We start from the raw sequence: 15,312 nt of genomic DNA on the forward strand, positions 1-15,312 counted from the left end.
CCAAAAAAAAAAAAAAAAAGGGTGGAGAAATGATGTTCGTGTGTAGAAGCAGAAGCAGAAGCAGAAGCAATTCATTGAAAATGAATCAATCAGAAGGATAAGAATCCAAGTTAGCGGGTATGGCAGAGGAGAGCTGAATATGTGACATTCGCACTGCTCCAAGTAATCTCTCCGGTAATTCTTCTGTTGTATTTCCCTACATTTTTTGAACACCACCAAAATTTCAAATTAAAAATCTGCTTTCAAAAATCATATCTACCCTTTCTTTTTTCTTCATTAATTATTTTAATTTTGGTAAAATCATTTTTAGAATTGTACGTCAATTTTAAAATACTTTCAAGTTTCTAAAAATATCTTCTCTCTAATCTTTCTATCTCAATCATTTCATTTCTAAATTTCATCCATAAAATTTGTTTCTAAAATCTTCAATAAACTTACCCATCTTTTAAAAATTTCCCATTTATTTTTGTTTTGTAAGAATAGCAACAGAAATTTTCTAGAAATTTGTGGGGATCAAGTTCTTCAAAAAGAATTTCCCCACATTCTTTCATATATATATAAAATATTCCTATCAAAGAATTTTTAATAAATAATTTCTATTATAATATAATTTTTATTAAAAGGTAAAACATCTTAATAAATTCAAGTTGAATTTTTAAACTTATCATAAAAATTATAAAAATTATCAAACACGTTGGTTAAATTTTTTAAAAACAAATAACCGTTTATTGGGCCGTACGGTTACTTTTGTATCAAACATAACTCCGATGGTGTATCAAAAGTAAGGGACATAGAATGAACGTTTGCAAAGTATTGAAAACAAACCTGTATGAGGAAAGCCATGTCAACCACCAATGTTGTAATCACACCAATGACAAGTCCCAAAACTCCATTAGCAACTGTCGAAGAGCCAATATCAACATCCACCTGCGCCAAGGGTTATCAGAATATTATTTATGTGATCGAAAAAATAGCATCTCTACTGACGAAGTACACATTATTAATGGTTTCATACTTCTAAATACTTGGGGCCTCGAATATAGTTGCAATCAACTGCTTTTCCCAATAAGCATGGAGTGCTTCCAACACTTTGCCGAACAATCCATGAACCCTGCATTTTATTTTTTCTTCATATTTTTAATTTACAAAATAAATAACAACAAATGGAATCTTATAATATCTTTGAAAACATTCAAATACGCCAGCTAAAAATTATTGATAGATTAGTATAAACATTCAAATTCAATAATTGATTAAAAATAAAATTAGTTTGAGAGGATGAGAAGTAGTTTTAGTTCAGTGAAATATTTTTCAACATTTTAACGGTGTTTGATCATATAATAAAAATGTTTTGGAAATTCCTAAAATCTAAAAAAACTTTAGTTTCTAGAATTTAGAAGAAACATTTTTGTTCAGAAAAATCTGCTGCTAGGTTCCATGAAAATTTGAAATTTTGACCTGCGCATTCCATGATGAAGATATATATATATATACCTTGGGCACTGATGGAATGAGTTTTAACCTACTGTTGCGGAATTCATCATCGCCATCAACAAAACGTTGCAAAAGCGATCCAGGAGTTAGTTCCTTCGTCACAAAATAAAATACCATACTGTAGTGCGTCGAACCCGGTACCTAAACAGACAGCATTATCTTATCTTGACCATCAAAAAACTCATCATAGAACTGAGTGTTTGTTTCCTCTTTGAATTCAAATGAAGATAGAACTTACTTGCACATTTATGACGATAGAGAAAAGACCTTTTTCTGAAGCGACCTAAAGAAACGAAAAAAGTATTATGAAAAGTTTAACCCAATAAACATAAACAAAAATAGAAGTAATAGAGAGCTTAGGATTATTTATTCCAATAAAGGAAAACAATCATGTATAAATCTTGGAGTGGTCAGTCAGTAGATGAGAAACCAAGGTGTGTATATAACTTAAAAGATAGAAATTGAGTAATATTCGCTCTCTTGTTTAATTTTTTGAGTTGCCGCAAGGCTCGGCACCTGATCAGGAGGTGCCTATGACCCAACCTCCCGTGACCATAACTTTGGAAGTCATGCTAGCCTCGGTGTAGCTAGTGAGATTGACAAAGTTGTAGCTTCGGACAGACAAACTCACACGACTTGACCTCTCAACTTCTCAATTACAGGTTATACAAAAGCCGGTTACAAGAGTTGGGTTATAGATATTTTTGGCAGCCTTCTTCCATCTTGTAGTCTGGTTTGAAGTTTGAGTATTGATCTGGTTGGTGCCATTGGATTCCTTACCTTCAGTCTAAATAGAGGTGTGTTTAGTTTTGGAGCTGTTTTTTTCCCAGTCCTTACGATCTTAGTTGGGTCTGGCCTAGAGATTGTAGCTCAATGTTAGAGGAGTTTTTGTTCAACTTGCACTACCACTTGCCAGCTTTGTGCTAATTTATGAGGCTTATAGGGTGAGAGGAACGAGAGGGTTCTATGTCTCTCTTCGAGTATCGGTGTGTAAGGACTTCTGTAATTACATGAACCTTTTTTTTTATTATTATTTAATTAAAGGACAATTGATAATCAAAAATATTTTTAGTTTTGCTTATCATGGGCGGTAATTTCCAAAATATCCTCTTTTTTTTTTTTTTTTTTTTTGGGTTCTTGGGNCAACTACAAAAAGAGTCTAGTCTGATACAAGATTGCTCTGTTCCTTTTTTCCTTTATTTTTTGATTTGACATAGATGCTGACTTTTCATTTCTTTGACTCTTATCTTGGTCTTTTTTTTATCCGGAAAAAGATCCCAACTAAACAGGTATGGAAGCTATAATTGTAAACCGAAATCAAATCTATGGAAGCATTGGTTTATACATTCCTTTTAGTCTCGACTCTAGGAATAATTTTTTTCGCTATCTTTTTTCGCGAACCGCCTAAAGTTCCAACTAAAAAGGCGAAATGATTTCTCATTATCTCAATTGAAGTACTGAGCCTCACAATATTGTGAGGCTCAGTACTTCAACTAGTCCCCGTGTTCCTCGAATGGATCTCTTAGTTGTTGAGAGGGTTGCCCAAAAGCAGTATATAAGGCATACCCAGTAAAACTTACAAGTAAACCAGATATAGAGATGGCAACTAGGGTTGCTGTTTCCATTATTATATAATTTCAAGACCACAATGGATCTATGATAAGATCATTTATTTACAACGGAATGGTATACAAAGTCAACAGATCTCACTGAATAAACAAAAATATAGGATTATTTATGGCTACACAAACCGTTGAGGATAGTTCTAGATCTGGGCCAAGACGAACTATTGTAGGGGATTTATTGAAACCATTGAATTCGGAATATGGTAAAGTGGCTCCTGGGTGGGGAACTACGCCTTTGATGGGTGTCGCGATGGGTCTATTTGCGATATTCCTATCTATTATTTTGGAGATTTATAATTCTTCCAAGCAATTAGATTTGATTCACAAGAACACCTAAATAACTTTTCAATAAAAAGTGAAGTGTAAAGTAGGTAGGTTTTCACTTTTTAGCCCACTCTTTTTTGGCAGTACGATTGTAGAATTTCTTTTTTTCTGTATTTCAGGAAGATGAGTGTGACTCGTTTGAATTGATCCTATAGATACGACAGAAGTTCTATCTCTCCATGAGTAAATTTGTAATCCAAAAAGTACCCGCCTTCTTTTTTGCCAGGGAAAAGAAAAGAAAAGATGAAGTATTGGAGCTATAAAGAACTTACTTGAGCTGCACAGCCTTGCCGCCTGGCAACGTGGTCCATTCTTTTTGTGTCTTTCAGCCAATCAACAGTAACCAGATCCATTAAATGCTTCCCAGCTGGAACCTTCAAAAACAACATTAAGCACGAACATGAGTGTTCTCTGAACAAGATCGACCTTTAGGAAATGGAAACAGATCCAGAAAAATATCCTAGAGTAAGGCAACAGAAAAAGTTCAAAGAACCTTAGTCTTATCGAAACAAAAGGTCTTGCTACGAACTCTGAAGTTGTTCCCATCAGAAATTCTCCAGCAGTCTCGAGAACCATCGCGATCATCATGCCTTACACTTCCCGAGAAACTGGAGAAATCAATTCGATCTGTTGATTCTTCTTCCAAGGCTTATATTCATCAAAATGTTAAATTAAATCAGCACTACTATGCAAGTATTTGTCCTCAATAACGCAAGAATACTGATGTTCAAAAAACTTTTACCTGCTTTCTTGACATCATTCTCCTGCTCATTTGGGGACACCTAAACATTAAACAGTTATTACAAGGGAGAAATATGAAAAAATAAAATAAAATAAAACAATCATTATAATAATAATTCATTATTTAAAAAATTAAATAGTAAAAGCTTTACAATGAATTTCGCTGCAACTTGTACCTCTTGTTCACAGTCAGGTATTTGAAATTCTTCATCTTCTTCAGAATATTCATCCAACATCACAGAATTTCTATTTGCAGCAGTCATTTGGTCGATAGAAGAGCTAGCATGGACACTGGACCCCTGCATTTTCAGGCTCTTCTGTGTGGTAACTGAAGTTGAAGCCATATTTACCATAACTGGTATTCTCGGAGGAGCATTCCTTTCGTCTGTTTGTGCAAACCATTCGCGCAGCCCTATCCAAGTGAAAAAAAGAAGAAAAAGAAGACTGCATGATTTCCATAAAGAAGTAATATAGCACCCATTAGCGCCAATCCCATTCCACCTAAATCTGCTTTGATAATACCAAAAAACTTTAGGAACATGATGGAATTTGGAATGGTCAATCTCCACCGCAATATATTAGTCTTAGAGTAAAAAGAGAAAGACAAAGCTCAATAAGCAATAGAACCCCTATCAACCATTACAGACGGCAAGAGGAAGCCATCATCTAAAACACAAAAGAACGAATTATCACCAAATAGCTACAAAGATAGAAGATGTACTTTCTGCCAGGTATAAATACTTCAGTCTTATCTTTACAGTTCTATTGTTTCTTTATTCCCAAATGCACCAGATAATAGCCAGGAAAAAAGAAATCGTTACCAAGAATCTTCTACCCTCTAATTTATGAACCTTAATCAAATAAAATATCAGAATTAAATTCCTATAATTTTGGTTCTCAATAATCATCCACCAGTTCCAACCAAAAAGTAAAAGAGAAGTAAAAGAGAAGTAACATCTCTTTTATTTAACTCCAATATCATCACCAAATCTTAGCATATATCTCATTTCTTTATTGTCAATTTTTTTCCTTCGTATTGAAAATCTTAAGATAGAAGAGACGAATAATTGAGCATACGCCAGCTGCAGAAACTAAACATCACGGTTGTAACAATGCAGTTTTATAACTTACTAGTGCGAGCAAGAGCTAGAAGAACAACCTACCGGCAACACTATTTAACATCTGCAAGAGACAATGTTGCTGAAATGAGGACAAGTAGCCCACGCCCCATCCTTTCAGATCAATCTGCATGAGATGCTGCACTTGAGTTCTTGGCTTCCCATTTCGAGGTTTCAGAGGTGAAATGTTGAATCCACCACCTTAGAAAATCAGAAGAAAAGGCAGTTGAGATGGCATATGGGAACTCATAGTCAAACAGTTCTATCCTTCAAATTTTCAATCCTAAATGAAAATGTTTGAAAACTCACTCTCAATATGGGCCCGCACATGCCCTGGTTGTGGACCACAGTTCTCATGCTCCCTTGAGCGAAATAATACCACTACATGACACCAAGAGGAATAGAAATTAGAAAGGTAATTTCATTCCTAGTCAGCACAACAAACAAGAGTTGACCATCCAAATACTAACCGTAACTTCCATCATCATTACGCCGCCAATAACGCACATAGCAGAGGTCACGAGGCCATACAAACCTGTAACAGAAAGGGAAACTGACAGTAGGAAAAGGAACACCAAGAGAGAAAACTTTGCGCCATTTCCAACTTATTATAATAAAAAATAGTTACTCTCATAAAACAACAAAGGGCATGTAATGCAGACTGATTTACCAAAAGAAATGCTCTGAAACAATTGGCAAGAACTTATGACATTCTGTGCAAAAACGATAATCATGATTGAAAACAATTGCAACTTCTCTCTTATTCATCAAACAATTGATAAGCTTTGGCAAGAAGTTTTTTAGATGGATGTTGAATATATGCACGTAGAAACATTCAAGAAACAATTAGATAACAGAAGCAACTTTGGCAGGTTAATAGTGATTATAGGAAAGAATAAAACAAGTGCAACCAATGCATAGAAATCACATCCCAGAATGGTTATTGTCGAGGATTTAAACGTGTCTATTATAAAAGTTTCAATGTGATTAATTTACATGTGATTGTAATTATGCATGTGAAATCTTTGTATGCAAAATTGGCAAATAGACACTAGCTTTTTCTGATATGAAAACATAGTAATCACACTATTGAGGGGCATATTACATTGGAAACCAGTCTAGCTGGAGCCTGTGGTAGAGTATTGCCGTATGTCCATCCACCTCTTCAACTAGGCTACCATATTGGAAACTGCAGTCCCACCTACCATATACAAAAACAAAACTATGAGAAGCACAATCATTTGAAGTAGGCTGCAGGAAGTCACAACTTAGGCCTTGATATAAACATTTGAAACACTAGTTGTCATAATCAAGGCCGTTAACTAGTGTTGTGATGATCCTTCAAAGAAAAGTGCTAATTGAAAGCCTTGATATTAACGTTTCAAAGGCATTTTACATATGGGTGCATTGAATAAAGTACAAGCAATATGGTGTTCTTGACCAAAATTGTTGGGCTGTAATTAAGGGAGCTATCCTACAAGTTTCTGAGACATCTTCAATAGTGGAATATGTTCAATAGTGGAATATGGGTGCATTGAATAAAGTACAAGCAATATGGTGTTCTTGCCCAAAATTGTTGGGCTGTAATTAAGGGAGCTATCCTACAAGTTCCTGAGACATCTTCAATAGTGGAATATGTTAGGAATACTACTAGAATAAACTTCAGAAGTATTATTAGGATATGAGGGAATATTGGTCGTTAACTAAAAAGTTCGTTAGTAAAGGGCTATATATAGAGTGATTGTTAGTGAAAGGTGGTTTAAAGATTGAGTGAGAACGGGTGAGGGAAGCACTTGTTTAGTTGTTTGGGCTTGAATTTATTCCAAGGATGTATTCAAGATCCTAGGATTACTCGGGATGCTTCATTATAACTAGAAATGCCCATAGAAACACTAGAAATTTCAACATAAGGCTCTGGTTTTAGGAACCCAGGTCCCAGGAAATTCTATTAAAAGGTGATTTTAATCTTGAGGATGGATTGTTCCCTTCTCTTTTCACAAGAAGATACTCCACTGTTGGCCTTTCATGTTTTTTCTCTTCCAGATCTTATTTTTTACAACTCAGTACATTCTTAAAGAATTGAAACAAGTTCCATCCATGCAGATTTGAAAGCCAATTCCCAAATACACGCTTCTTGAATCGTTGATTTCATGGTAGTAGATTGATGATTCAGAGGATGTGAAGTTGCAACCCACACCTCGTCACACAAATTATAGTAGGCTAAGCAATACAACTTAGAGAGTAGGCTTCAATATACAAGTGTTAAGACTCATTTGCTCATGCACAAGACATAAAATAAAATTAGCTTTTATGTAACATCTGAATTCAATGTATTTAGAATAGTATTTTGTTAGATACAAAATTGTCACTTATAATCAATTTTAAAAGTGCTAACATTTTTTCATCAAAGAAAGATATCAATAAACAAAATAAAACTTTTACACTAAGCCTACAAGTGTCTCAAATTGAAAAGGGGAACACCTACTCAAACCGTGTTCCATCCATGCTCATGACAAGTTCAAAGATTTCCTCACAAGTAGCCTCCACTACACCAACAGCTTTCATTGCCCTACTATAGCTCCTCGGCTACAAAAAGAATTTATATATGGTCGTACTTACTACGAAGTAATCTACTAGAAAATCTGCTCATGTGTGTTAATAAAGAGGAAAAACTCACCAGGTAGTCAACTTCCACAAGCTCTTCAAATATGCGAAGTCCTGTCAATAACCAAATTGAGAAAACCTCAAAATGATTTGTCAAATTCATTTATAGTACAACGAACATGAAATTTCATATGCAATTCTGCGAGCAACCCTTCTATTATACCAACTTTGATATACAGACTATGACACAAATAAAACAAATTGCTGACCATTTTGGCACTGAACTAGACGCCAATGCTTCCGCGAAAAAGCTTGACTATTGGCATTCTGATTTGAAAAATCTGAATCTATTTCCCTGGTCCAGTCAAATACTGACTCTGGCGGTCCTGCCACACATTACATGACAATGAATTTAAAGAGATGAGTTACCCAAATATGAAAGGAAAAGAAAACTGAGAAGGAAAAGTATAATTTACAGACCATTTCCAATAGTTGTCCTTCGCAGTAAATTTGGATGAGTATCGTCCTCATCTTCCTGTGCACTGATCCTGGTAATATTTCAGAAATAAAGAAGTTATGTCTCACGAAAAATGTCCATTGAGCAGAAATAGACATGTAACTGGTAAAATTTTCCAAAAGGAAATGGAAACATTTATATAAAACGAATACTCAATAAACATGTTTAGGATGTTAAAACAACATAAAAGAATGTAGTAGAAAATGTCAAAGAGAGAACAAGTTTCTAATGTGGTACATATTTAAATTATGTAATAGAAAAGACATTATACAAATACAGCATCAAATTATCAAGTCAATTCAACAGATAACCATTTCCTATATACACATAATAGTAAAGCTTATAACCCTCAGTTCTAATGGCCAGGGAAATCCTAATTATTCTCAGTAACAGCATTCTCAACTGGAGATACTCCAATGTACTATCATAAGTTGTGACTATGAATGACTTAACTCGTATCCAAACAGGACCTAGAGACATGCTAAGGAAAGTGGCGAATTTAATTCAGATGAATCCAATGAAATGACTGGTAGACTGAACAAAAGTAATGAAGGGAAATGAAAGGGACAATGGTCAGTTATCCATTATTTAGTCCATACTTATTTTTATCTTTCAGTTTCACAATTAACAAGTGTAGAAACCAACTATAGTAATTTATTAGTCCAGCATTATTTCTAAAGTATACCCATAACAAGGCCAAAACTCTTCTATCTTTTCTTTTTTTCAACATAACAAATGGATAATAATGGCAAATATATTTTAGAGACTTATTGTGGGGAGAGAATGCAAAGGACATCAATTAGTCACAGGAATTGTCTTAATAAGTAAAATGAGTTCAACGCTACTTAAGCACTACCAGAAACCACATTCATATTTATCAAGAATATGACAAGAAATTCTTACATCAAAATTATTATTATTATTATTATTATTATTTTAATTTTGGGGGGGTGTATAAAGAAAATGTACTCACTGGCTTTCATGGTCGGAGGAGGAAGCAGTTCTCCCATTATCCATCCCAGATTTATATTCAAAAGATACAAATTTGTTCCCGTTTGGAACTTGTGAGCCTTGGTGCTTACATATCAACATGCAAATGAGATCAAATTCATCAGTTCATGCGATTTAGAAATCATAGAAATAAGCACCATGAATGTTTAATCAAGGGGCAAATAATGGATATGAGAACCAGTGCCCCAAAAAGACAAAAGAAACTAAAATAAAATAAGTAGATTGTCGTTTGGGTTTCAACATACTCCCAACTAATATAACATTATGGTAATATCCAAGACATTAAGAAAATAATGTAAGAGGATATTCTACCTGACAAGAGGAGAATAACTGTTCGATAATATTAAGGTCTTCATCATTATACAAACTAATTGGAGTTAATGTTGGAAAAGAAGTAAAGAAATTTTGAAAACTACCAGATCAATGACAAGCTCTATTTTCTCCTTCCATAATAATGCTTCTTGGATATTGAAGGCCGCCATCTGCAAAATTTCCTCAACATCATGTAATGATTCTAATGAAAAACATAGAAAATGGGAAGCCCCAAAAGTACCGTGCAACATTCAAATTATGTTATGCCACCCCCACCCATATCCTTGAAATAACAATCAATAACCTTATAAAATAAAATATGGGAGAAAACCAGTAGCTGAATTTATTCATATGTTGATTATCAACGCTAAGAAGATGGTAAACAAATCATACAATCTTCATCTATCAAGTGACTGGAAGTAGGTACAAACCGTAATTCGATGGTACTTCTCTTTCTTGTTGTAAACAGACAAGACGTAAACCATCTACAACATCAAAATGGGAGTTGAAATTGATCATTAAAGTACTACACAATTAAGGCCTGCTAGCACCATTCGTCACATTACACAAAATAAAACAAAAATTAAGAGGATAAAAAATTAAGAACTATGAAATCACAGGGCGAAATGGTTGGTGATCTGATTTGAAATACATACTTGTCATTAACTCAGCCAACAAGCTTAACTATGTTAGTAATTGACAATTGGAAGGTCAAATTATGCGCAAGGTCGTCTAGTTGTACAATGAACATTAGGTACAAGAAAGGAAAAAAAGAAAATAAGCACTGAGAAACAAGAAGAAAAAATGTCGAGGCAAATTCTCACTGGCTCGTTAGATATCTACTTCCTAGGCTTTTCTGACGCAACAAGCACAAAAGATCATATTAGAATGCCAAACCATACCAGCAATAAGAAGAGATTAGCATAACTTAGCTTCATTCACTGGTTATATGGAAAATTATAAGACTCACACTCTGCCTTCAATAATTGCATTATACAATGTATTTAACAATCAACAAAGACACCTAAACAGGAATCTAAAACAGTGGCAAAAGCTTTAATGAATTATCAGATGCTCTTTTTTCTTTTTTTGGTTCCATCGTGGGATTTCTGAGCATCGTGATCCTAAATTGTGAACAAATGCACTATAGAATACAAAACTACAAACAATCGCAAACCCCTACCTAGAAGAAAAATACAAAGCAAGACAACTGAGATTTTTAGTCCTCATTTGCAGCAAATTCTGCCTTGGCAATAGAAACTACTTGTTGCAACAGTAAATAACTGAAGTACAACACGTTAGTTGGCTACATTCGAAGTCGTAAATAGTCTGTTTGGTTCAGCACAAGCAAATAAATAGCGTGTCCTCATGATCACAAGACAATACATAGCTAAAGAAAGAAAAATAGTAGTATGAAACAACTAACATGACCATGGTGCGTCTTCAAGCCACGATCCTCCACTCTGCAGTTCCCATCTATTAGCATGGTCTTAATTGGAACCTGCGTCGGGAAGATCATAAAACAGGCACGTAAGAAATGCATTTCGATCCAAAAAAAAAATGCAAGAATGCAGATGAATATTAAACATGCATGTGACGTAATCTAGCCATTCCTGCATAGTTATATCTTCTATGAATATGCTACAACGTCAGTCGAACACCAAAAATTGAAATTACTGTAGTTAATCACACAACACCTACTTGATTATCCTGAGGCTTCTTCTTATAATACGCAAGCAACCGAGATTCAAGCACGAAGTACCGCATATGAATGAAGGACCTGCCGATCTTCCGCCGGCCATACCGCACCATCCAACCTTCATACACAACCTTCGACGACATACCTTTGACAGCAAACCTGATTTGTGCCAGATCAATTCCTTCCACAGGTTAATAAAAATGAATATAGGAAATAATCAGATAGAGTATGCACAGTCTTGCAGATTCGGAAGCTCAGAAAACAATCCTTGCTTCCACAATATCAGTGACAGCTTAAGTGACTTGATCGGTCATCGCAACGCCGAGAATTGCAAAGGTAAGCAATCGAAAACGCAGATTCAGTCGTCCGGCATGGAAAGGACAAGAACTTTGAAAATTCTCAACCTCGATTCCAAATTCCTCACAAATTCACTTTTGGAAATTGTCTTACCAGTAAAGACAACAAATCAAATCATTCTCCCTTACGAAGAGAGAGAGAGAAAAATTCAAAGGACGGAATAAAAGAAAATTGACTTTCAGAGAGGAACTGTAGGGCGGTCCGACGAGCGGTCGGAGCACCGGGATCGGAGAAACGGCGACATCTCGAAAGTGGTGGAGAGAGAGAGAGAGAGATCGGACGATTGGGAATGCGACTAAAGATTCTGATGGAATGAGGGCGAGGGATCCCACGTAAGTGGAAAAAAGGGAAGGGGTGATGGGAGTAAGTCTGACACGTGGAGAAATCCGATTGGACGGTGACGGAGATAAAGGGTGATGATAACAGGGACTTGGCGCCGTGACGAAATCCAAATATTTTTAAATCGAGGTGGCGACGGGTGAGGGGGTTAACTTTTGTAAGATGCATCTCGGTTGTTGTGGGCCCGCTTAGACACAAACAAATACAAAATTTGTGTTATATTAAAATAAAAAATTTTAAAAAAAATTAAAAAAGACTTTCTCAGGAAGCCCCGGCATTCAAGGGAAAAAAAAGTCCACTGTATTTGAAATGACTGAAACACCCTCCTTCAACTCACCTACTATGTCGCTTAGTTGTTGTCCGAGAAGGGCATTTTGGTCACGATGTATATTTTATGCCTCGTTGTGTATCGCCTGCCTCGCACGTGCAGCGTCGGTTATGAAATTGGAACATTTTAGGGTAAATAATAACATTAGGGAAGATAAGTCATTGGTGACTAATTTCAAATCAAATTATAACATAAATAATATTATTTTTAAAATTTAAATATATAAATATTTTTTAATTAAAAATAATAATAACTTACACATACATATGTTTTGAATCTAGAGGTCAGACATTTGAATCTTTATATCTTATAAATTTGAATATGTGGTTGAAGTAAAAAAATATATTATTTAAATAATTTTTACTTCTTAGATCATATCATTTATAAATAAAAAATAAACTTTTAATTACATTGAATTTTGATTTTAAATTTTTTTATTTAGGGTTTCATCTAATTAGTCGTTATATTTTTAAAATATTATATTTAGTCTTTATATTTTTTTTAAGATATTATTCAGTTAATTTATATGCTTCAATTGTTTAATGACAAGACTCAAACGTGACGTTTTTTATCTAAATTATTATGATTCGACTAATTTAAGTAGAATTAGGTTGCCTAATTTATCAAATTTAAGTTTAATTGCGTGGTGAAGGAGAGATTAATCAATTTTTGACTTAATTTATAAATAAGGTAAGTGTTATTATTTCAATTCACTCTAAGCATTAAATGATAGAAAGTGGCGAGGGACTGAAATGAAATTAAATGTAAATTTTATGAGTTTCAATATTGAGGGACTCAAATGCAATTAAACACACAATTTGGGGCCAAATATATATTTTTTCTTATTTTATATTATAAATGCTTAAATGCAAACTAAATAATTTAATAATTTGGGGAGAAAATTAATTTGACTTTAAAAAATTATATGGACTTTGAATCTGTCAAGGCGTTATACCGGAAGGAACCAAATTTTGACGGCTTCCGTGAAAGTATAAATACACCTATTTAAATTTATTTTATTAATTCGCGAATTTCCGATTACCATCTAATTTAGATATTTTATAAATAATTTTATAATTTTGCCTAATAAATTATTGTTGATTTTTTTTGTAATATTTGAGTATCAGAGGATTAGAGGATTATTGGGAGTGAGTCCCACATTGGTTAATTTAGTGAAAAATCATGTATTTATAAGTGAGAAATCACGACTCTCCTTTTGTATTTATAATTTTAAATAAATTGAAGGAGATTTTTATTAATTTAATCTATTTATTATAAATAATAATTATGTGATTTGATATAAAAGTTATAAAGAAAAAAATATAAAACTTTTTCCTTTTAAAACCAACACGATTGTGACATAAAGTGATTGATACTCTACCAACTTCATTGTCGTCCCAAACATCACATTATATTCATGATATAATATTTTTCCAAAAAAAAAAAAAAAATCAGTTCGGACTTTAGAGTAAAACAATAATACGTGTGGCCACTTATTTATCTATATATATATATTTAGAATAATTTTGTTTTATGTATTATTTTTTTTAATCCATGATTTTCACGATAAATTTACCTAATATGATACTTGTACTACTTGTCACAATTGCTCAATCTTAGCGAATAAGTCGGTCATGGAAATTTGGACTGGGTGGATAATGTCAGCGTATGCTTGAACATCAAGTCACATTTGAGATAAATTTTTAGAAAATGTGAGCGAGAAAATACGTTGTCACAATTACTCAATCCCAACAAATAAGTCAGTCATTGAAATTTGGATGATGCAAACAATGTCAGCGTATGTTTGAGCCTCAAGTCACATTTGAGATAAATATTTAAAAAAATGTGAGTCAGAAAATAAGTTGAAAACAATTTAAAAGGAAATAATGTTATAAGTTAAAGGTAAGTAAGCAACAACTACTTATATAACCGAGACAAAGGGTACGAGTAAGGAGAAATATATATATATATATATATATATATATATAAAAATAAGAAAAGCTTATAAATTTTTAATCAAACAAAATTTAATTGTCTCATATACATGTAGAACTAAATTAAATTTTTTTTAAAATATATCATTTTTCAAAAAAAAAAACATATATATATATATATATTAAATTATTTATTTTTGAGTTATTAGTTAAATTTGCAGAGATGTCTATGGGGTTGAAGCAGGAACGGAAAACCTTTGCATTTCCATACTTATCCTCTCTTATTTTCATCTCCTTAAAAATTTTTCATTTGTTATTGCGGGGATTGGGACGAGGATTCCGAGGTCGGGTTTTCCATAATAAAAATATATAATGTTTTTTTTTTTGGTCTAATTTATATTTTATAATATAATTTTCTATTATAGAAATGTAAAAAAAAATAAATAAAAAATAAAAAAAAACTAGTAAAATGTTTATGAACAATATATATATATATATTCTAACACCATAATTTAAATTAAAGACTAAAATATGTGTAGACTGAAAAACACACTCTCGAACTCTGGATCAAACAAATAGAAGTTTGAAACTAATCCTCTGACCGAAGAACAAAAATTAGTTAAATTTAGGGAGGAACGGCACAACCAGGAATCAGATCTCCGCCTTGCCGCCATCGTCAACGCCACTTTCCACACCCGACTCTCTCTCTCTCTTCCTTTGCCAAAGCCTTTCTCGGGGTTCGTTAAAGCGCTGTTCTTCTGCAACAAACACGGCCTCGCATGGTGGGATCGTCCTTCAATCTCCTTATTATGCAATCGTGAGTGCTTTACACTTATCATTACCACTTGATTCTTTCATCATTTTCGTTTCTCGACATCGCTTTTTTTTTTTTTTTTTTTTTTTTTTTTT

At 33.6% G+C, this 15,312-nt stretch overlaps 2 protein-coding genes across 4 annotated transcripts in view; one reads left to right on the forward strand and one right to left on the reverse strand.

Annotated features, from left to right (window-relative positions):
- Window positions 1-59: 59 nt before the first annotated feature.
- LOC111452511 (protein ENHANCED DISEASE RESISTANCE 2) lies at window positions 60-12,119 on the reverse strand. The gene is made up of 22 exons (XM_023093283.1): window positions 11,448-12,119; window positions 11,173-11,247; window positions 10,178-10,231; window positions 9,851-9,916; window positions 9,397-9,500; window positions 8,387-8,454; window positions 8,176-8,292; window positions 7,980-8,020; window positions 7,788-7,888; window positions 6,408-6,503; window positions 5,773-5,837; window positions 5,612-5,683; window positions 5,348-5,503; window positions 4,361-4,596; window positions 4,186-4,225; window positions 3,937-4,091; window positions 3,716-3,817; window positions 1,733-1,777; window positions 1,495-1,635; window positions 1,016-1,111; window positions 826-927; window positions 60-196 (listed from the first exon to the last, which is right to left on the reverse strand). Exons 1-22 carry the CDS (start codon window positions 11,586-11,588, stop codon window positions 86-88), a joined length of 2,184 nt encoding a protein of 727 aa, XP_022949051.1. The 5' UTR covers window positions 11,589-12,119; the 3' UTR covers window positions 60-85.
- A 2,802-nt stretch (window positions 12,120-14,921) lies between these two features.
- Window positions 14,922-15,312, forward strand: part of LOC111452537 (transmembrane protein 45B-like) — a 4,472-nt gene continuing 4,081 nt past the window's right edge. For all 3 annotated transcript variants that reach the window (XM_023093328.1, XM_023093320.1, XM_023093311.1), the window contains exon 1: window positions 14,922-15,220. The gene's annotated coding sequence lies outside the window, so the exon portion shown is untranslated. The remainder of the gene's footprint in view (window positions 15,221-15,312) is intronic.

The sequence above is a fragment of the Cucurbita moschata genome, unplaced genomic scaffold (assembly GCF_002738365.1).
Source record: "Cucurbita moschata cultivar Rifu unplaced genomic scaffold, Cmos_1.0 Cmo_Scf00001, whole genome shotgun sequence".
Taxonomy (NCBI): domain Eukaryota; kingdom Viridiplantae; phylum Streptophyta; class Magnoliopsida; order Cucurbitales; family Cucurbitaceae; genus Cucurbita; species Cucurbita moschata.

What these genes read in the sequence shown, in the direction of transcription:
- LOC111452511 (XM_023093283.1), bottom strand. Translation starts at nt 11,588, where the DNA reads ATGTCGTCGAAGGTTGTGTATGAAGGTTGGATGGTGCGGTATGGCCGG. An exon ending in AAGGACAACTATTGGAAATG is followed by an intron (nt 8,293 to 8,386) that starts GTCTGTAAATTA and finishes AATGTGTGGCAG; the next exon opens with GACCGCCAGAGTCAGTATTT. An exon ending in CTATCGTCATAAATGTGCAA is followed by an intron (nt 1,636 to 1,732) that starts GTAAGTTCTATC and finishes CTGTCTGTTTAG; the next exon opens with GTACCGGGTTCGACGCACTA.